The 22139-nt window shown below is 46.0% G+C and overlaps 1 protein-coding gene across 2 annotated transcripts in view; it reads left to right on the forward strand.

Annotated features, from left to right (window-relative positions):
* The window catches only part of REEP5 (receptor accessory protein 5), a 31662-nt gene extending 10267 nt beyond the window's left edge, over positions 1-21395 (forward strand). The window contains exons 3-6 of one of the 2 annotated variants that reach the window (XM_072787854.1): positions 7581-7719; positions 16468-16636; positions 19012-19072; positions 20975-21395. In XM_072787854.1, the coding sequence (XP_072643955.1) occupies positions 7581-7719; positions 16468-16636; positions 19012-19061 (358 nt within the window). In that variant the 3' untranslated portion in view covers positions 19062-19072; positions 20975-21395. Of the gene's footprint in view, positions 1-7580; positions 7720-16467; positions 16637-19011 lie in introns of both variants that reach the window. The other variant, XM_072787863.1, reaches the window with a different exon arrangement.
* Positions 21396-22139: the final 744 nt, after the last annotated feature.

Here is a 22139-nt window from a genome sequence, read left to right on the forward strand (position 1 = left end):
TGGCATTCTCTTAAACCAAAGTAATAAAAAATAGGAAAACCATTTTGAAGTCTCAGGAATTCCCACATCACACTCTGATAAACACAGCAGAAGAAGCCCTACACCTCTTAGGTGCTGTGGATGGTCATGCTGTGTGTCTGCTGTATCAAAAAGGGTTATAAACATTACGGTCTGTAGTCTTCATATTCAAGCTTCAATAATCTACCTCAAACTCTAGAGTACTTGCTATTAAATAGGACTTACCACATTCAAAATAAAACAAAGCAAATGGATCCCAGGCAGATTTCTTTCTGTTCTTTACCAACAGCATATCTCAAAGCTGTTTATTATTATAGGGCTTTTAAATTAAGTGTCTGGCAATATAGTTGACTCATTAAAATTAGAATTCTCTGGATGGCTACAACTGGTTTTAGTAGTAAAGCCAGTGCTTTGAAGAAATTTACTACTTAATTTTATGTTACCTGGCTAATTTGAATATATGTGAACCATGTACAGTACAGGTGGCATGTACTGGAATTTCTTTGGTGTTAGTGATCAGAAGTGTATGTATATGGATCTGATAATTCCTAGTTCTATTAACCCTTGGGCAAATAGCTTAAATTTCATAAACCTCAATTTTCTTACAAGTAAAAGGGGTGGGTAGTATATGTCAAACAGCACAGAATCTAATAATCAGTAAGTGCTTAATTAAGGGTGGTTACTTTTATTAACCTACAAAGAAGAAAACTGAATTATAGTTGTGATTAATTTGATGTCATTGAGCTTTTAAATGATTAAAAGAGGCATCTGGGTGGCTCAGTCAGTTAAGCATCTGCCTTTAGCTCAGGTCATGACCCTGGGGTCCTGGGATCAAGCCCCATGTCAGGCTCCCTGCTAAGCTCTCACTCTCCCTCTGCCCCTCCCCCACTCCTGCTCTCTCTGGGTCTCTATCTCAAATAAATAAAATTTTTATAAAAAAGGCATAAACAGATGGGCCATGAAGGCTGGTGGAGGCAGCCAGTACCTGTCACTGAAGCCCGGTGGTCTGGCCAGTGGGCTCTGTGCGCATCAATACCAATGCAATGCTAACGCAAATTTTTTTTTTTAAAGATTTATTTATTCATGAGAGACACACAGAGAGAGACAGAGACACAGGCAGAGGGAGAAGCAGGCTCCCTGCAGGGAGCCCGATGTGGGACTCGATCCCGGGACCCTGGGGTCACGCCCTGAGCTGAAGGCAGACACTCAACTACTGAGCCGCCCAGGCGCCCCTAACATAAAGAATTTTTGCCAGTCCACCTTCACACCATGGGCCTGAAAATTGTTCTCAGCAGTGTCCAAGTTTGTTCCCATTGGCCTGCAGATGGGATCTGGGGATTTCAGCTCTTATTCTCTGTAGCATTTGGGATTTGGAGAGTGAGGGATAATTAAAATCCGTGGATAATTCTCCAATCCCCTTGTAGGCTTATTAACAATGCTGTTAACCCTCTACAACTTCTACTTAGTTAGGAGGACTGGAGGATTCTTATCACTTGCTTTTCTTTTCAGTCTCTTACTTCCCTGTAATAATAAATTACTACCAGGTTATAAGTATTTATCTATTAGGGTAATATTTAACGAGAGCTTACTTGGTTTGTCATTGATTCTGAGTGTTTAATGTGTATTAATTTAATCTTCATAACAACATGATAAGGTTTATCGTTCCTGCTTGACAAATGAGGACACGAAGGCCCAAAATAACTTGCTCGAGGTCCTGTGGCTGCTAAGTGGTAGAACCAGATTACAAGGTGCGTGCCAAGGATGGTGAACTGATGCCAAACCAGATGAGCATTGGGAAGGAGTGAAGGGGAAAGCCTGGTGATTCCACAGTCCAGTGTAATTAGTAATTTTTGATAGTTTATTTTTTTTTTTTTTTTTTTTTTAATTTTTTTTTTTTTTAATTTTTATTTATTTATGATAGTCACACAGAGAGAGAGAGAGAGAGGCAGAGACACAGGCAGAGGGAGAAGCAGGCTCCATGCACCGAGAGCCCGATGTGGGATTCGATCCCGGGTCTCCAGGATCGCGCCCTGGGCCAAAGGCAGGCGCCAAACCGCTGCGCCACCCAGGGATCCCAATTTTTGATAGTTTAATAGAAGATTAGAATGAGTCCGTCCTGTGTGATGGGCTGTTGGACTCTGTTCTCTTCGGTATTTATGTGTGTATTGAAGGCCTTTTAATGCTCTAAAATACAGCAGCATGTCTGATCATGGTTAGAGAAGTTTGAGTTGTTTCCTCAAGAGAGAAATTAAATGAATGTTCCTGATGCTCACTTCAGTGTGTAACAAAGCCCTAGAGAGGGCTAGTCTCATAGGAGGAAGTAGTTGTAGAAAGTCTGGTGCTTATTTTTTTTTCTCCCATATAGAAATCTTTTTCCTTCCTTTTGTTACGAAAACGTAGTACAGGCTCATTGCAAAGACCTTAAAATGAAATTCCGCAATCCCGATGCCCAGGATGAACTTTATACAATTTGAAATTTATATTTCTGGACACCATTCTTAGTCTGTAAACACAAAAGATTATGTGTTTGCCTCTTTTTCGAGACACAAAAGTAGTGATCTTTTTACATTCAGCACTGTATCTTGGGCATCATTCTCTGTTAATATCCTTTTTAAAGGCTTCAGAATATTTCATTGTGTGGACCCACCAGCATATAATCACACCATTCATTGCTGTCCTTAAAAAGCGTGTGGACCTATGCTTCTGTAATATTTTATTTTGAAGTTGAAGTTCAACAGTATTTTATTTTCAGTTGAAGTTCATTTTAGTATCTGTCTTTCCTCTTTGAGCTTCATATTTCAGCCTATAAAATAGAGTAGGAATAGTTGGTCTCGAAGATAGCTTCCAACTCAACGTTGTACAGTTTCTGCTTTCTGAAATTTTAGAACTGCTGGCCACTCCCATACCTAGTATTGACTGTCGTCTTCAGCAGCCTGGCCGTGTCCTTACCACTCACTCAGGCCTCCTTTCCTTTGTGCCACTTGCTCCTGGTAGGCCAAGCCCTGCCCCTGGAACATGGCAGGTGGCTGAGTTGAGAGAGAACAAAGCCCCGAGAGTGGCCAGGCAAAGGGCCGGTGATGAGAATATGGCAGTAAGAGTCTGCACAGAGCAAAGACCATGATGTCTGTCTTTTACGAGTGTGTTCCCCCAGAAGTTGTTCTGAAACCAGGTTCAGCGTCGGTGGTGCAACGAATGTATCCCACCCGAGGGCAACGTAAAACAGAGACCGTTTAAGACAGTGGCCGAGGCCTGTGGGAGAGTGGTTGGAATTGTTCCCAGCTGCTTTTGGGACAGTTCCAGAGCTCCTCTAGGGTTTAGCTGGGGATTGAAAACCCTGGGGGAGGTGAGTGTTCTAGCCAAACAAATAGAGGACTTTTAGTTGTTCTTGAAATTTTAGCAAAGAGTTTTGGTTAGTAGATGTTTTTACTTTGAATTCTTTTACAAACTTGAGAATGTTCAGGTGGGCATTCTAGATCATCATAGAGCGACTCATCCTGACTATAGCAGAGGCTTTATTCAGTTTGCCTTCCCTCTCTACCTTTTCTTTTCCCTTGGCCTCCCATTCGTTGCTGGAAAGGGGTAGCTGCCTACCCTTTGCCACAGCTGAGACTCAGCCTTGATTGGCAGGACTGAAACTTGGCTCAGCCTTAGGATCACCTGTACAACTTCCTTAAAGTGTATACCTGTGCTCTACCTGCCAGAGCCGGAGTACCAGGCCTGAAAAGGCCCCAGGCATGTGTCTGTCTAATGAGTTCTGTAGCTGGGGCAACAGTGGACTAGGGTGCCACCTCAGAGCGCTGTCCTGTGTCCTTCCAGTTGCTCTCCCTGCCCTCCACCTAGGTAAGCAGGGTGGAGGGTGGAATGGCTAAGGATCTGGACCTTGAGACTGACATTGCCTCTTGTTTGTCTTCTGTGACCCAATTTACCACTGCTGAGCCTTGGGTTTCTTCAGCATGAGACTGGATCATTGTGGTCTCTTCCAAAAGGAAGACAATGAACTCTTTTTGTATTTATATTCGTGTACATATTTATTAAATGCCTACTTGGTACCAAACATTTTGCTAAGTGTTGTACAGCCTGGTGGTGAGTTGTTCTAGGAAACGGGGAAACTAGGAAAATAGCCTGGAATAGTGAAACAGGCACAGGCTTTGTTGGGGTTAACTTTGGGTATAAATCCAATCTCTGCTACTTCTCCTCCCTCCCCTCCTCCCTCCCTCCTTCCCTCCCTTCTCCCTCCCTCCCTCCTTCCTCCTTCTCTCCCTCCCTTCCTCCCTTCCTCCAACACAGGGGCTTGAACTCATGACCCCGAGATCAAGAGTTGCTTGCTCTACCCACTGAGCCCGACAGGCACCCCCAATCTCTGCTGCTTGTAGCTAGGAGCCCTGCACCTGTTCTTTTTCTTCCTCAAGCCTCAGTCTTTTCCTCAAAAATGAAAGTAACACTACCTATTTCCTAGGGCCAATATGAAGTTAAATAATTATTAGGTAAAATTTAACCAAGGATGTGAAAGACCTGTACTCTGAAAACTCTGAGGCATTGATGAAGAGGACACAAATGGAAAGATCCCATGCTCGTGGATTAGAACAATATTGTTAAAATGTCCAGACTAACTCAAAGCAATCTACAGATTCAGTATAATCCCTATCAAAATGCCAATAGCACTTTTCAGAGACCTTGAGGAAATAATCCTAACATTGGTATGGAATCCCACAGCAATGCTGAGGAAGAACAGAGCTGCAGGTATCACAGTCCCAGATGCCAGGATCTGCTACGAGGCTGCAGTAAAGCAGTGGTATCTGCGCAAATACAGACACGGGCCAACGGAACAGAGTAGAAAGCCCAGAGATAAACTCATGCTTATGTGGCCGGTTAGTCTACAACAAAGGAGACAAGAATTTGAAGTGGGGAAGAGATAGTCTTGTCAGCAAATGACGTTGGGGGAAAATTACTGGTTCCTCCGTCTCCCAGTCTTTGTTCCATTTTGAGCAGAATGGAAATGACCTAAAGGCACAGAGTGCTTCAGATTTAAGGTGAGTCCCCATGTGGCCTGAGAAGTTGCCACCTCCTCGTGGGTGGCCTAGGTTGGGATGTGACCCCGTATATGTACGAGGCAGGAGAATGTATTGCCGAGTATCACCTCTGTCCACTCACTTGGAAAACTAAGTATAAAAGTAAATAGCATTCAGGAAATGACAGGTTTTTTTTTTTTTTTTTAAGATTTTATTTATTTGAGAGACTGAGCACGAGCAGGGGGAGGGGTCCAAGGAGAAGCAGACTGTTCTGCTGAGCGGGAAGCCCGACTTGGGGCTTGATCCCAGGACCCCAGGATCGTGAGCTGAGCAGAAGGCAGATGCTTAACCTGCTGAGCCACCCAGGCGCCCCAGGAAGCAGCAGTTTTAAGCCCTTCTCTTCCCTCCCCAAACTAGACTGGGGCGCTTCGTCTCTTTGAGCCTCAGGCTTGGCACCTGCAGACTACCTCTTTTGTGCCTAATTTATGATGTTATGACACGTAGACATTTTCATGTGAACTTTGTGCTATTTTAGATTAAAACAATAATTAAATGTTCAATCAAATGAGAGATTCTATTAAAAATCTCTTCAGCATAATAAGACTCTGGGGGGTGGCATCTGGTGGCTCAGTGGTTGAGCATCTGCCTTTGGCTGAGGTCATGACCCCGGGGTCCCAGGATCAAGTCCTGCATCGGGGTCCCTGGCAGGGAGCCTGCTTCTCCCTTGGCCTGAGTCTCTGCCTCTCTCCACGCCTCTCATGAATAAGTAAATAAAATGTTTAATAATAATAGTAACAAGACTCTGTGGTCTTGTCCTGTCTTCTTTCATGTGCCTTGGTTTTCTCCAAAACTGGGGTCAGCCTGTGAGGTCAGTTTTGGTCTCTCCAGCATTCTGCACGGCGTTCTGAGTGTATTAACATGGAAGCTTTGAATGTGCAGTGCTCATGGGATAGAGGACTCACCATTTTTTTTTTTTTTTTTTTTAATTCCTTGAAGCACTGACCTTGAACTGTTGGAGTGGCTTTTCTGGTTTTGAATCTGTGGATCTTGACTAACCTCTTAAAAGTGATGACACAGATGGAATTGAAAATATCAGGATGTTTCCGTGGAATGCTTGTTTCAGTTTCTGTTTGCATGTGGGTTGGCTTCTGGACCTAGTCACGAATTGCTTTGGTTCCTAAAAGCAGGACCACGTGGGAGCTAGAACTGCACCCCTTCTGCCCAGGTGTGACGTGGGAGAAGTCTTTATCACGCTCATAACCTAAAAGATGCACTGCAGTAGACATGCGAGGAAGGTGGCCTCGCGTGGGGCCGCTCTTAGGTGTCTGGTGCGCTTGCCTCTGCGTGTCCTTGGGCCTCCGTTACTCTGCGGCCCCGAGGAGAGCGGAAGCCCGAGCCCACGCGGCGCAGCGACGCCTCCCCGGGCTCTGCATCCACTCGCCCATCCTGTGTGAACAGACCTCTTACTGGCCCTTGCCTCTGCGAGCGTGGGCTTCACGGCTTGTGGCCTCCCTCCCGCCCTCCCGCCCTGTGCTCATCCCTGCGGCTGCCTTTGGCCTCCTTGGGGAGCCTGTGCTACCAGGTGTTTTCAGGAGTTAGCCCATCTCATAGGTAACCAGATGCATACTTCTTCTGGTTTACTATTTTATTTTAGTTCAACTCAGTTGTGGTAAGTGTCCAGACATATGTCAGGACAGGGTAAAAAAATATGGAATTCAGGTTTACCTGAATTCTGAAGAATGAAGAAATTTGTAGGCCTGGGAGAAATTTCTGTGATTCAGAAGTAAAAGATTATTTTAAATTTATTTCCATTCATTTGCAGAATGAAATTTGTTTGAGCAGTAATTGCTGCTGAGAGTGTCCTTGATGTTAAGATGAGGGGAGGAGAGCCCCCACTCTAGGCCCCATGAAGTAGTCAGAAGCGAACGGATGCCATGACGTTGGTTTTCACCTGTGCATTATGTAGCACGTCATAGACTTCAGCAGTATCTGGACTGTGTTCCAGAAGTTCCTTTACGGAAATTTCTACTTACCCATAATACACCTCAGTTATTAAAAGCACATAGGGAATTACCACAAGAGTTACCACAAGAGAATTATGTTTGTTTTTGAAGATTTTAAGTAATCTCTACCCCCAACATGGGGTTACACCAACAACCCCACGATCCAGAGTCGCATAGTCCACCTACTGAGCCAGCCCGGCGCCCCACCACGAGAGAATCCCTGATGTGTCCCTGGGGCAGGATACCGCTTGGGGGTTCTCGGTCATTGGTGGGATCTCTGGTGCCCGGAGGGAGGCACAGGCAGGGTGGAAATCCGGGGGGAAGCTGGTGCCGGTTTCTTTGGTGACCAGAAGACGCGTAACCAGTGGTTACCATGGCTTGTCTTATTTCCACATCGCTTCCTTCTGTTGTATTCTTATCTCAGGGGCATGTGCAGACATTTGCCTGAGTTTCCTACGTGGTGTTGGAGGGCAGGCTGTCACAGTCTACTGTGTGAAAGTGTCTCATTGACGTTACATGTTGTTATATGTGCTTTTTTATTGCCTTTCAGAATTAAAGCCATAGAGAGTCCCAACAAAGAAGATGATACCCAGTGGCTGACCTACTGGGTCGTGTATGGGGTGTTCAGCATTGCTGAATTTTTCTCTGACCTCTTCCTCTCATGGGTCCCCTTCTACTACATGCTGAAGGTATGTTGGCTTCTCTTGAACTGCTCTTTTTCTTTTTTTTTTTTTAATTTTTTTTTTTTTTTTATTTATGATAGTCACAGAGAGAGAGAGGCAGAGACATAGGCAGAGGGAGAAGCAGGCCCCATGCACCGGGAGCCTGATGTGGGATTTGATCCCGGGTCTCCAGGATCGCGCCCTGGGCCAAAGGCGGGCGCCAAACCGCTGCGCCACCCAGGGATCCCTGAACTGCTCTTTTTCTTTCCATCTATGTATTTGCAAAGTCCAACCACTAAAATAAACTCCACTCAGAATCTATATAGAGGAATAGGGACAGATGCTTAAATGCTGAACATTTGTGGCTCTGCCTCCCCTTAGAAACAGGAAGACTGAGTTTGAGACATCTAACTTACTTTGTATACCATCCTGGAAGCCAAAGCAATTGTGTATTCAAGATGTGTTTGATGATCAAAGATGGAAACACTGTGACCTAGCACAAGCATGGCTGCTTACCAGGATCCTGTCTGTAAGCGGAATTGTCTGTGTTTGAGGGGAAGCACTGCAAATTTTGGCCGGTCATTGGTTATTCACTGGTTATCCTGTACACTGCTGTACAGGAGTCATTGTTTCTAGAAGAAAAAAGTACTTACTTCTTATATAGGTTCAGAGAAAGATGTGAAATGCACTCTCTGGGGAGGTCACTTTGATAATGTCGGCAGGTGTGGTAGCCAGGGATCCGCCCCACCACACCTTGTGTCTGGGAGAGAACTGACCCTGGTGACCACCGCGGCATGAAAAGGATTAGGAAGTTGAAACTCATTCCTAATGGCACCTGTATCGATTCTGAATGAGAAAGTTAGCATCTTTCAGTAGCTACAGTGCACAGTCTATTGGAAACCTTAAATACTCTTACTAAGTGTTTTCTCTGTGTGACTTTTAAAGGATTTTGTTTATTTGAGAGAGAATGAGTGGTGCAGAGGGGTGGAGAGAGAGAGAAGCAGACTCCCTGCTGAGTGGGGAGCCCGATGGTGATGATGATGATGATGGTGATGATGATGATGATGATTATGATGATGATGATGATGCAGGGCTGCATCCCAGGACCCTGGGATCACGATCTGAGCCAAAGGCAGATGTGGAACCGACTGAGCCACCCAGGCGCCCCACTTTGTGAGTTCTACAGTTTGCCTCACTTCTGTACCTCCACGTTAAGAACATTTTCCTGTACTTTTTTTTCTGAAACAGTGGTTTTGGCATAGAAGTCCTGTCCTTGCTGAGGCGCCAAGGAAAATGAGTGGAACTGAGTAGCCAGGGCTGTTCCTCCCCATCCCCTCCAGCTCTGCGTCCTGAGCTGAGCATTACAACTTACCAGCATCTCCTTCTAATGCTGTTGGGGGAGCGGAGGGTGCTCCCTTGGCCCAATGGACGATTTAGTGGGAGAAGGGTGAGGAACGCTGGTTCCTTTAGTGTCTGGGGCTTCCTTCCCACAGCCTACTGGGACCAGCATGGACTGGCATATGGCTTTCCTCCATCCCATGCCTAACAGATTAGCTGATACTCCTGGAGGAAAGCGAGCTTACAGGCCACCATAACAAGATATTTGAGAAGTACAACCGTTTCAGAAGCAAGACAACACTATCAATTAGAGAATCCTGTCAGCAGTAGAAATACTAGAACCGAGTAGCCAAGATCTAAGTGAGGTTGCTAGCAGGAGAGGCATAGCAATATGAAATAGGAACAGGAAAACATAGGAGAGAGCCAAGGAAAAATAGGGGATAGGGAAAGAGTTGAAATAAAGAACACACTGTATTGCATAAATAACAGAAGGAACAAACTGGGAAACTGGAGGGGAACATAAAAAATACACACGTACACATATATTTCAAAGTAATCTATAGACTCAATGCATTCCTTATCAAAATACCAAGGGCATTTTACATAGAACTGGAATAAATACTCCTCAAGTTTGTATGGAACCACAGAAGACCCCGAATGACCAAGGTAGTTTTGAAAAAGAACAACAGAGCTGGAGGTCTCGCAATCCCAGATTTCGTGATATGCTGCCAATCAAAATAGTATGGCCCTGCCACAAAAATAGACACACAGATCAAAAGAACAGAATAGAGTCCCCAGGAATATGCTTTATGATTAATTAACCTATGACAAAGGAGGCAAGAATATACCGTGGGGAAAGGATTACTCTTCGATAAATGGTGCTAGGAATACCGGACCACTTTCTTACACCATATACAAAAGTAAACTCAAAATGGGTTAAATACTTAAATGTGAGGCCTGAAACCATAAAACTCCCAAAAGAAAATATATAGGTAGTAATTTCTTTGACATTGAATTTAGCCATATATTTCTAGATCTGTCTTCTTAGGCAAGAGAAACGGAAGCAAAAAGTAAACTCTTGGGACTACATCAAAATAAAAAGCTTTTGAGGGAAACTGTCAACCAAACAGAACAGGCAACCTGCTAAATGAGAGGAAATATATGCAAATGATGTATCTATGGAGCGGTTAATATTCAAAATATATAAAGAACTCATAGAACTCAACACCTTTAAGCAACAAACCAACCAAACCCCCAAAAATCTAATTAGTAAATGGCAGGAAGCCTGAGTAGGCATTTTTCCAAAGAAGACAGACAGATTGCCAAGAGACACATGAAAACATGTCTTTTCAACGTTATTCATCATCAGGTAAGTGTATGTCTCAAAAACCACACTGTGGTATCACCTCACACCAGATTGCCTAGTATCAAAAAGACAAGAAATAGCAAGTGTTGGTGAGGGTGTAGGGATAAGGCAACCTTCATGTATTTTTGGTAAGAATATAAATTGGTGCAGCCACTATGGAAAACCGTATAGAAGGTCCTCAAAATTAAAATTCTATACCATATGATCCCATAATTCTACTACTGGGCATTTACCCAAAGAAGATGCAACTGCTTATTAAAAAAAATACATGCACCTCTATGGTTTTTGCAGCATTATTTATGGTAGCTGAAGTACGGAAGCAACGTGAGTGTCGTCAATAAATGAATTGATAAAGATGCACACACATACACGAGTACACACTGGAATATTACTCAGCCATAAAAAAGAATGAGATCTGGCCATTCACAACAACATGGAGGGACCTGGAGGGTATTAGGCCAAGACTTACTAAGAGAAGTAAGTCAGAGAAAGACAAATACCATATGTGAATTATACGTAGCATTTAAAAAACAAAATAAATAAAAACCAGAAACAGAGAACAAACTGGTGTTGCTAGAGGGGAGGAGGGTGAAGGGGATTAAGAGGCACAAAATTCCAGTTATAAAGTAAATAAGTCACAGGGATGAAAAATACAGCCTAGGGAATATAGTTGGTTACTACTGTAACTCTTGGTGGTGACAGACGTGCCCGTACGTGGTGGGCTTTGAGTAGTACGTGTAACCGTGGGATCACTGTGGTATACCTGAGCCTCAGATAACGTTGCCGACTAAACAGCCATTAGACAAAAAAGACTGAAGGGGGGCACCCGGGTGGCTCAGGGGGTCCGGTGTCTGCCTTCAGTTCAGGTCCTGATCTCAGGGTCCTGGGTTGGAGCCCCACGTAGGGCTCCCTGCAGACGAGGGAGCCAGTGTCTCCCTCTCCCTCTGCCTCTCCCCACCCTTGTGCTGTCTCTTTCCCTCTCTCTCTCAAATAAATAAAATCTTAAAGAAAAAAAGACAAGAGAAAACAACATAGGAATAAAAACCCAGTATATCCATATACAGTTAAATGGAATGAAATGATCTATATCTATAGAAATTTTGCATTATTCAGTAATTATAAAAAATTGTGGAACATTACATATTAGGGCACCATTTATGGTAAAAAAAAAAAAAAAAACAAAACCCAAAAAGCTAAATAGTTAAAATTTTTATTTTTTTAAATAGTTAAAAATTTAAATGAAAATACGCCCATTATAATTTCTTTAAATTTTTAAAACTTTATTTATTTGAGAGAGAGACTGAGTGAGAGAGGGAGAGCACAGGCAGGGGGAGGGGCAGAGGGAGAAGGAGAAGCAGACTCCCTGCCGACCAGGGAGCCTGATAAGGGACTTGATCCCAGGACCCTGGGATCGTGACCTGAGCCAAAGGCAGACCACTCAGTTACCCAGGCACCCTATAATTCTTAATTTTGAGTGACACAACCACAGAATGCCTTGTAAGATGGCTGAAGAATTTTCAAGACAAACTTTTTTAAGGTCTGTGGTAAGATTTAAGCTTTCAGATTGCTGGGTTTTCTGTGTATTTTTGTTATACGGAGACATTTAGCGTTTACAGAAATATTTTTATAATCTTATTTTGGTGTCATATATTTTAAACTACAAACAATGTTCAAGTCCTCAAGAAGATTCACTTAATGGTAGTGACGTCACAATGTAGTCTCTAGGGAAGGGAGCTGGGCCTTGCCCCTGCTTGCTGCAGTGCCCAGGGCCCTGTCACTCACCCCGGGAGCTGACCTCAGAGTTCCAGCACGTGACCCCAGCCTGCTCCTGATCACCTCTGCTAGTGGAGGCCACAGGTACAGAGACGATCCCAAATAAGAGATAAGTGCTAACTCATTTATATTTGGTTTTGAAGGATGTTACAAAAGTAGCTTTGCGGCAAAATTTTCTTCCCTAATAGTAAAACAAATGTGCATCCGTTAGTAGTCTTGTGGCATCAATGAGGAGGAGAGAGTTTCCTGCTTGTTCCAAATTGGTAATGTACTTGAGATGATTAAAAATTGATTGTGCTGTCAATCAAAATGCTTTCTTCGTTCAGTAGTGCACATTCTGAGTGGCTGCAGAGAACAGACTGAGAAAAAGCCTCGGAACTGCAGAGTGGGTAGGAAAGTGTCCCCCCCCCCCGTTTTTTATTATTTAAAGATTTTATTTATTTCTTTGGGAGAACACACAAGCCAGAGCAGTGGGGCAGAGGAAGAAGCAGGCCCCCCCCCCCCCGCCCCGAGCAGGGAGCCGGTTACGGGGCTCCATCCCAGGACCCCGAGATCATGACCTGATCCGAAGGGCCCCCCCGAAAAGAGCTAGCATAGGGCATCCGCAGTTGCTACAATCACCTGGTGATGTATGAAGTAGGAAAAGAGGCCTGAGTAACGATGAGTTTAATATTTATCTTTTGTTTAATTAACATTGTTGGTATTTCCTCTAAAGCAGCTTAAGACCGGGAGTGGCAGGGTGGCTCTGTAGGTTAAGCATTTGCCTTTGGCTCAGGTGATGATCTTAGAGTCCTTAGAGTCCCCACTTTGGGCTCCGCACTCAGCAGCGTCTGCTTTTCTCTCTGTGCCTCCCCCTCCACTCACGCTCTCTCAAAAAATAAAATAATAATCTTTAAAGCAGCCAAGGATTGGAGGAAAATAAGAGGAATCAATCATTAGGCATTAAAGATCAGTTGACAACGTACAGTCTCTTTGGCTAGAGCGTTACTCTGGGGTCGGTCTTTAAACAGAAGGGGGTTAAAAAATTAACAGGAGGGGGTTATTTTTTGTTTCAAAAATTTTATTTATTTGAGAGAGGGAGCAGCAGGGAGAGGGAGAAGCAGTCCCCCTGAGCAGGGAGCCTGATGTGGGGCCCCCTCCCAGGACCTGAGTCATGACCTGGGCTGAAGGCAGATGTTTAAGTAACTGAGCCACCCAGGTGTCCCTTAAGCAGAAGACTTTAAAAAGAAATGTAAAAGCCCTTTTTTTCTCCTCTGATCATGAAAGTGTTCTGTTCTTCATTCAGAAGGTATTTAGGGACGCCTGGGGGGCTCAGCGGTTGAGCATCTTCCTTTGGCCCAGAGTGTGACCCTGGGTCCTGGGATCGAGTGCTGCGTCGGCAGCCCCCCCGCCCCCCGCAGGGAGCCTGCTTCTCCCCCTGCCTGGGTCTCTCACTCTCTCTGTGTGTCTTGTGAATAAATAAATAAAATATTTAAAAAGGAAGCAACAAGGATATTTATTTAGCCCCTCTAGGTCTAGGGCCGGAATCTGCCGTAGGTCAGGGGGTACTTGGGCAAAGGGAACCTGTGGCTGCTGGGCCGTTTGCACCCGTCGGGCCGGGCTCGGGTCCACGCTGTGCGCTCAGGGAGCAGCGCCTACAGCCCCTCCGCCCTTAGCATCTCCATCTTCCTGGTTTTTCTGTGTGTGTGTGTCAGTCCCGGCCACGAGGCCGCGCGGAGCCTGGGTGTGCTTGAACCACACACGCGCACGCTGGCTCCGTTTCCAGTTCTCATACGCGGGCAGTGCTCCGTCCTGCAGCCCAGCCTTGTCTGCCCGCCTGCCCACTGTGGGGGCAACGGCCGGCCCGAGTGCCTGAGCGGGCCTGGGGCCTGCAGGCCACGGCGTCACGCCTCCTCTCTACCGCCTGGGTCATTTCCTAGACTCATTCTTAGACTTTTGAAACAAGGTTGAATAACCCGACCGTCACCTGTCCCCCCTGGACCCCTCTGGGTTGGACGCCTGCGTTCTGGGCGGCCCCCTGCCAGGTGTCCTGAGCCTGTTTCTGATCAGGCGACCAGGGCCTGTCAGCATGTCGCGGTGGGGATGTGGGTGCCATGGGGTTGGCACGAACTCGGGTGGCCGATCCCCAACTGCAGGGCCGTCCCCCAAACTGCAGGCCACAGTGGGCTCGGTGTGCTGTGCGAGCGTCGGCCTTGCCACTTTGAGGGCAGCTCGACTAACAGGCTGCTGGGGGAGCCTCGGTGGCTCAGTTAAGCATCTGACTCTTTTTTAAAAAACGATTTTATTTATTTATTCATGAGACACACAGAGAGAGGCAGAGACCCAGGCAGAGGGGGGAGCAGGCTCCCTGCGGGGACCCCGACATGGGACTTGATCCCGGCACCCAGGGTCAAGCCCTGGGCTGAGGGCAGATGCTCAACCCCTGAGCCCCCAGGCGGCCCAAGCAGCTGACTCTTGATTTCGGCTCGGGTCATGATCTCAGGGTCCTGGGATTGAGCCCCACATCAGGCTCCTTGCTCAGCTCTGAGTCTGCTTGTCCCTCTCCCTCTGCTCCTCTCTCTCTTTCTCTCAAAAAAATAAATAAATGCAGTCTTTAAAAACATAATAAAATGATGGTCAGATCTGTGTACCTCGGGTACTCCTGGGCCCTAGAATACTTATGCAGGTTGAGAGAAGGGAGTGAGTTATAAAAGCTGGTGGCTGAATCACCGTGAGAGTTGAACAGTAATTATCTTTATTCTTTAATACACGTAAGCTATTTCATTTGAAAACTGGAAAACGCTAATGAGAGCAGTAATTATGCCACGGTCCCAAGAGGGTACCGGGAAGCCAGCAGCAGAGCAGAGGATAGCCAGTGACGTCGACGAGGGACAAGACGGTAGGCGCTCAGCTCTGCTTCTGTCCAGTGGTCTCGCCTTCATCCAGAAGGGACGAGTGAATGAGCTCCTCTGGGTTGCCGACGGTGGCTGTCTGCACGGGAGACCGTGCTTCAGAGGTCCTCAACAACAGTAAGAACTGTAGGACTTGGTAATACTACTGCCATCTTACACACTTTTTAAAAAGAATCTGTGTATTTATTCGTGAGAGAGAGGCAGAGACACAGGCGGAGGGAGCAGCAGGCTCCATGCTGGGAGCCGGACGGGGGACTCGATCTTGGGACCGCGAGGTCACAACCTGGGCCGAAGGCAGACGCTCAACCACTGAGCCCCCCAGGGATCCCTCTTACATACTTTCTTCATCTACCTTAATTTGTGATTTTCCTACAATACTACAGAAGAGGAAAATGACTCTTGAGAGGTTATGACTTTACCTCAAGTCACAAGATGAAATAGGTAATCAACTGGCGGCTAACCCAGTGCGTCATTTCCACGTCACGTCGATGCCTGTGCTTACATACGGGCATCCATCTCTGCATCACTATCCATTCCTGAAGATTAAACATCCTGCATAGGAACCAGCCAAGAGACTATTTCCTACACTTTTAAATGGTGAAAATTAAGATGTGTAAATCTAAGACTCCATACCAGTTTTCCCAAATTATTAGTCAAACACATAAAAATACCCCATATAAATAACAAATATGCAACACGCCAGGCTCTCCAAACAGCATAGTTGGTAAGAAGTTGCTGGCTTCACAGGCAGTAGTACACAGCCCACCTCCTTGAATACTCGGCATATTCTTTAAATATCCACATGGAATTCCACTTTAATGCCAAGAACATGGTTTTTCCTTTTCCTGCGTATCATTTTATTTAAGTTGTTGTATAGAGTTTTGAGTATGTATGTAAGCAACCAATGGAGAACATCGTACAATGTTTGGATATTAAAAACCAGAAGTCCTGGGGCGCCTGGGTGGCTCAGTCAGTTAAGTGTCCGACTCTAGGTTTCGGCTCAGGGTGTGACCCCGGGGTCCCGGGATCAAGTCCCATGTCAGGCTCCCTGCATGCTTCTCCCTCTGCCTGGGTCTCTGCCTCTCTCTGTGTCTCATGTGAATAAATAAAATGTTTAAAAGAGAGAGAGACAGAGACAGAGATGGCTAAAACCTCTTGCAGCTATAAACTAAAAAGTGATCCAAGTTAGGAAGGAAATGAACACTAGGACTCGGTATGTTTTCCATCTTGGCCTTTCCTCACTAGGCCGTGTTGGGTGTTTTTTCCATCTGACAAGAGCGCCCTTGTAGCCTAGAGAAGGCACTGGAAATGCTGTTGGAGAACGCAGCCGAGGCAGTGCCTGGGCAGAGACGGGGGTGGGGTGGGCCATGGCCCCTTACCAAGGCCGCTGTGCTGCTGTCTCTGCAGTGCGGCTTCCTGCTGTGGTGCATGGCCCCGAGCCCCTCTAACGGGGCCGAGCTGCTCTACAGGCGCGTCATCCAGCCTGTCTTTCTGAAGCATGAGTCCCAGGTGGATACCATGGTGAATGACTTCAAGGACAAAGCCAAAGAGACTGTGGATACCATCACGAAAGAAGGTAGGACTCCGGGGCGGTTGAGGGCAAGCAGGTAGGAGGGCCTGGGAGGCCTGGGGCCCAGGTAACAAGCTGCTTCTCCGCCTCCCCTGCCAGCTACCCTCAGCTAAATGCCGAGGCTACTCTGCGATTTCTTTACCAACACTTTGCCTGTTGCCCTTTACTTTTCCCGAGATTCTCCCTCCAGGCCCCATTTAAGGCACGGTTCAGTCAGTGTGTTAGGAAAACTGACTTTCCTGTGGTGGGCAGACATCTTAGAGAACCGTCTAATTATATACAAGTATGAACTGTCTCACTCATTTCAGGTTGAACTGTTTGTTTTTGTCATAGGTCAAGAGAATGTCCTTCCAGTTCTCCTCATTCATTTATGCAACATTTATTGATGCGCGTAACATGTGCCAAGCCTGTTCCTAGCCCTGGGGATGGGCCATTGAGCCACACAGACCATAGTACTCGAACTCATGAAGCTGACGACACTCATGTTGAGAGAGAGTAAAGTTTTAGAAGTTATATGATACAGTTAACAGGGGATAGAGAAGTTTTGGGGCTGAAGGGAAGTTACAATTTTAAATAGAATGATTTAGGGAATCCTCACCAAGAAGGCGATACTGAATCAGACTTGAAACCACAGGGAAGAATGTTCCAGACAGAGAAAGCTGTGTGTGCAGAGTGGAGGTGGGAACGGTGTGGTTGGAAGGGGGTGATCCCGAAGAGGAGGAGGAGATAGGTCGGAGAGGTTGGGTAGCAGAGGCTGAAGAAGAGAGGTCACGGAAGGCCTCCTAGGCTTTTGTGGAGGCTTTGGGTTTAACTCTGAGATGGGTGCTGGTGGAGACTTTAAGCAGGGGAGCCGCATGATCCGTCCTGTGTTAAGGGTAGACTGAAGGGACAGGGAGGGACGCAGGAGAGCAGTTGGAAGTTGCCTGCAGTGACCCGGCTGGAGAGGTGGCTTGGGTCAGAATAGTCCCAGTAGGAGACCAGAAGGCATTGGTGTCTGACACACTGAAGGTAGAGCCAGTAGGATTTGCTTATGGATCAGGTGTGGAGTAAGAGAGCCGGGTCATGCATGAAGCCAAGCTTTTCAGCCGGAATGGATGGGAGGATAGAATTGCCACGGAGCTGGGCAAGACTAGGTGTCCTAGGGTTAGAAGGGAAAATGGAGTTCAGTTCTGGACATGAGACCAGGTGAGATCACAAAGGGAATGGATATAGTTAGGAAAGCTGAGGCCCAACACTGAGCCAGGGTCCCTGGTGATGAGACACTGGGGAGATGAGCAGCAACAGACAAAGCAAACTGATAAGGAGTGGCCAGTTGTGACAGCCGGAGCGTGTGTGACCAGAGGAGGCAGCAGCTGTGTCACCCGCTGCAGACAGGTCGTCTGTAAGGGGCAGCTGAAAACCGGCCATGACCCTTGGCGGCCAGGAAGGCCCTAGTGGTCTTGGCAAAACAGGTTGCAGAGCGAAGGCGCTGAAATCCTGGTCCCAGGGGGTGTGGGAGAGGGGAGGCGAAGTGGGGGAAAGAGAAGCCTTTGGGAAATTCCTTGGAAAAAGTGAAGAATGGGGTTGCAACTGGGAAGAGGCGCTAGGGTCCTGGGGCTGTTATTTTTCTTCTGAAGGTAGAAGGAACAACATATGTTTGGAAGTTAGTGGGAATGGCCTGGTAGAGAGCAAAGAACTGATGGGAGTGAGGGGAGTTCTAGAACCCCCTCCTTGATTAGCCCCGAGGAGCTAGATCTCGAGTCCAAGCAGGCGCGGTCCGGGGTAGGCAGTCTGCTTACGGAGCGGTGTTGGTTCGGAGGGTGGAATTCGGTGCTTCATCACTTAGATACTCGGCCCCGTGCTCATCACCGGCGGCCTCCCCGGTGCCGGTGCCTGGCCCACCTCCTCTGCCTCCCCTCGGTGCGAGGCTCATACAGGCTCCTTCTCCTCCCCCTTCCCGTTTGCTCAGCTGTTCTTCCTTACGTTGCACGCGTGAGAGCACATGCTTTGTCTGTAACCTGGCAGTGTGGCTGCTGCCCGCATGCACATCCCCGCACGCAGCAGCTGCTCGGTCCGTCCACCGGCCGTGGACGTGGCCTCTGTGCTTTGGCTTCTGCTGCGTAGACACGGGTGCGTGGCCCGGGAGGCGAGTGTGTGTGCGGCGGGGCCTCCAGGGAACTCGCCTTGGGCTGCTCCGGGGTGGGCAGCGGGCCAGGCGGCCACGGATTCGGGGCTGCGGGAAGCAGGGCGGCCGGAGGCTCCTGGGCGGCTGTGGGGGTGCTATGGGCCGCCTGGGCCCGCTTCCTGGACGCCCCCGCCTCGGCCTCCCGCGGCCTCCCTCCTGCTGAGGCGCCACACCGGGGCCCGAGTCGCCTTGACACGATTCTCTTTCCCTCTCACAGCCAAGAAAGCAGCAGTGACCTTGCTCGGTGATGAAAAGAAGAGCACCTAAGCCACCAACCGGTGAGACCTTCCTCGCTGCCCTCCGCGTAGTGCCCGTGTTGCATTAGGGACCGCGCCATAATCATCTTAATAATGTTGCCTTGGAAACATTTTTGATATATTAAAAAAGAATGTGTTAAGGTTTCTTGCTTACTTTTACTGTCTATATACACAAGGAGCATTTACATTTAATGCAGTGGGCAGTGTCCAAATTTTGGAAAATATACTTTGCCTCTGGGTAGGACAAGACGTGTTACTATCCTGCAGGAAACACAGACTGGAAATTATTTGTCCCATAGGCTTTGTACTTGTGCAGGCTCTCTCTGCATGCGTTTCCTCTGTACTTCTATTTTAGGGTGATCTTTAAGGTTCTACTTCATGTAATGTACAAATTTGTATTAAATGTTTTTAATGTATTTGTGCATACATATATGTAGGGAAATGTTACTGCCTGACGGTGACACGTATGCTTGTAGGGAGCACCCGCCAAAACCTAAAGGCTCTAGTGTGCTGGTGTGATGTTAAATACTTCAGAGAACTAGTGCAGATGACTGATGTTTCCGGTGAATAGTTGAATGATGAGTGAGCTTGAGTGGACACTGGCCTGGTTGTTCCCCTAACGTCGTAGCACCTGGACACCAGGACAGCTGCGTAAAGCAGTCATTTCAGTGACAAGTGGGGAAAGGTGCAGACACACCAGGAAGCACACAGCTCCCTGAAGAACCAGGAACACTGTCTGGTGGCCTTCCAGAAAACCTGTTTAGATTTGTCTGTTTCCAAGATGCCGTAATGGAAACCATCCCTGGTTTCTCCTTCAAAGCTGAGCAACAAGTTGGTTTAGTCTTGTTTCGTACCTAGTCTTTTTTTTTTTCTTAAACCAGTTAAAGGCACCTCTAGACTTGCCCATCTCTAGTGACATGTGTGTCCTTGTTTGTATCATTAGTTACATGCTAATGATGACACCAGGCTCCAAGAGCAATTCTGGGAGAATGAAACCACGATACAACCTATAATCTACTTGGCAGTGAAGTCAAACTATCACTTTCTTTCTCTGGCCTTTAAAGTCAATTGCAAGAAGCCTCCCCAGTTTACAAGTCAGGATCTTTTGTGGTCCATTTAAATACTTTTATCTTTGTACTTGGAAGTACTCGAAGTACTCTGTACTTCGTTTTGATAAACTGCAGATAACTAGTATAAGTACAGAACAAAAAGTTAAAATTAAGGTTTCCACTATGATTAGCCAGCTTACAGGAACCTTGACAACTCGTCTGGACTAGAAAAATGGAACTTCACACCAACTAGACTGCTAGGATCCTTCTGAATTAGACTACACTGACTGAAACAAAACCGAGTGTAACAAAACTAACAAGTTTTAATACGCAGCCTGGAAAATGCCTTTTAGGGCAAAAGAGAGGATTAGTTCTCCTTTGGGTAACAGGCAAGACCATAATGAGGTCATATCATGTAAAAAATATGAAAGATATCAAAAGTTTGGGACAATGTCACATAAATATTATGATATGGATTAAGGCACTTTATTTCCTGGTGACACGGTGGTGATCATAAGGCATCTTATTAAAGAAAAAAAAACTTTTAGAAAACAAGCAGTTAATGGTTATCAGGAGAAAATCAGGCCTTAGATGAAAAAAAAGGACCTCTACGAGTATTTAAATCCCTTTCCCAATGATAAATTACACTTTTCTTGGTGGCAGAAGAATGAAAATTAGTAACTTCTATCGTACAGAATGTATAATCCGATTGTTAGTATACAGAATGTACGACTCACTATATACAAAATATCAGGCAAGGGGGAAACATAAATGCTACTATTGCTCATAACTACTTACAGGCTGATACCAGTTTAGAAACTATTACGGTAAGAAAACATATTCTGAATGCATTTTTTTTCTTTTGTCCTTTTAGCTTTTTCCAATGGTGCATTCTGTAAGAAATTTAAGTTGCTGTTTTTGGCAGTCAAGGTGTACATATTGACGACAGAAGTTAATGACTGAGTTGAGCAATTCTGTCTCAGATTTCCCAAGTAACATATTGCCAGGGTGAGAGTATTTGAAAAACTAATTGAGCCTGTGTCTAGCTAGAAGACAAGCACTTATTTGTGTATGAATGGTGTTTGAGGGGTACGTCAAGTCAAAGAATCTCCACAATCTCCACGGTTCTTCCCCCACTTGAAAGCTTTCAGACCAACAGCTTCTGCTACTCTGGGATCTTATAACCGTAGCCTGAGGAGAATGAGCAAAGCCTTTTAACAGGTTACTACCACCCATCCTGAAGATGTGATATATTAAATGGAAAAGGATGTAAATAAAACTGTTATCTCATTGAACTCTGGTTTCATTTTTATGTTCTGGGGCTTTAAACAAATTTAGAATCATTTAAGCAAAGTCTGAAGTAAATCCAGACAAATGAACCTGCTATTTCTCACCCCATTCCTCACCTGGACTCAGCTTTTCCCCTGGTGGTCACTACCTATCAGAGGAAGGACCTCCGAGGGAGAACATACCAATTATGAAGTTTCTAGCAATTATCAGGTTTAAAAGGAACCTAAGTACTTTCTCCTGCGTATCATGTTATACACCGTCTCACAGAAGTTGATGTAGGAAACACTTCTTGTAGGTGCCTCCAGATTATTCTGTACTTTAGAGAGACCAAGGAAGGGGGAACTTGATAATTTTATTAAAAATACCTGCTTGTGGAGCTGCTTCAGCTTTTTTTTTTTCAGCATCGGCTTTTACACGTCTGTATACCTAGAATTGTGGTGTCTCACAGAGTTCACATCCTTAGCCATCCCGTATTAAGTTCTATGTAGTACAGTGGGAAAGTAAATATATGTGAGAGTGACCTTATACATTTTACTGGCAATATTAGCTTATAAAATCTTATAAACTTCAGAGAGGATTAAGAGCAATAAGGAGGTTCTTTGGTTAAATCATTGGTTTTCAAACTTGAGTGTGCGCTGCATTTTCTCTGTGGGGGAGGGGATTGTTACAACTGATTGGCGATCCCATCCCCCAGAATTTCTGATTCAGTAGGTCTCGGGTAGACTGAAAATTTGCAATTTCCAATAAAT

Source organism: Canis lupus, chromosome 2 (assembly GCF_048164855.1).
Source record: "Canis lupus baileyi chromosome 2, mCanLup2.hap1, whole genome shotgun sequence".
Lineage (NCBI taxonomy): Eukaryota > Metazoa > Chordata > Mammalia > Carnivora > Canidae > Canis > Canis lupus.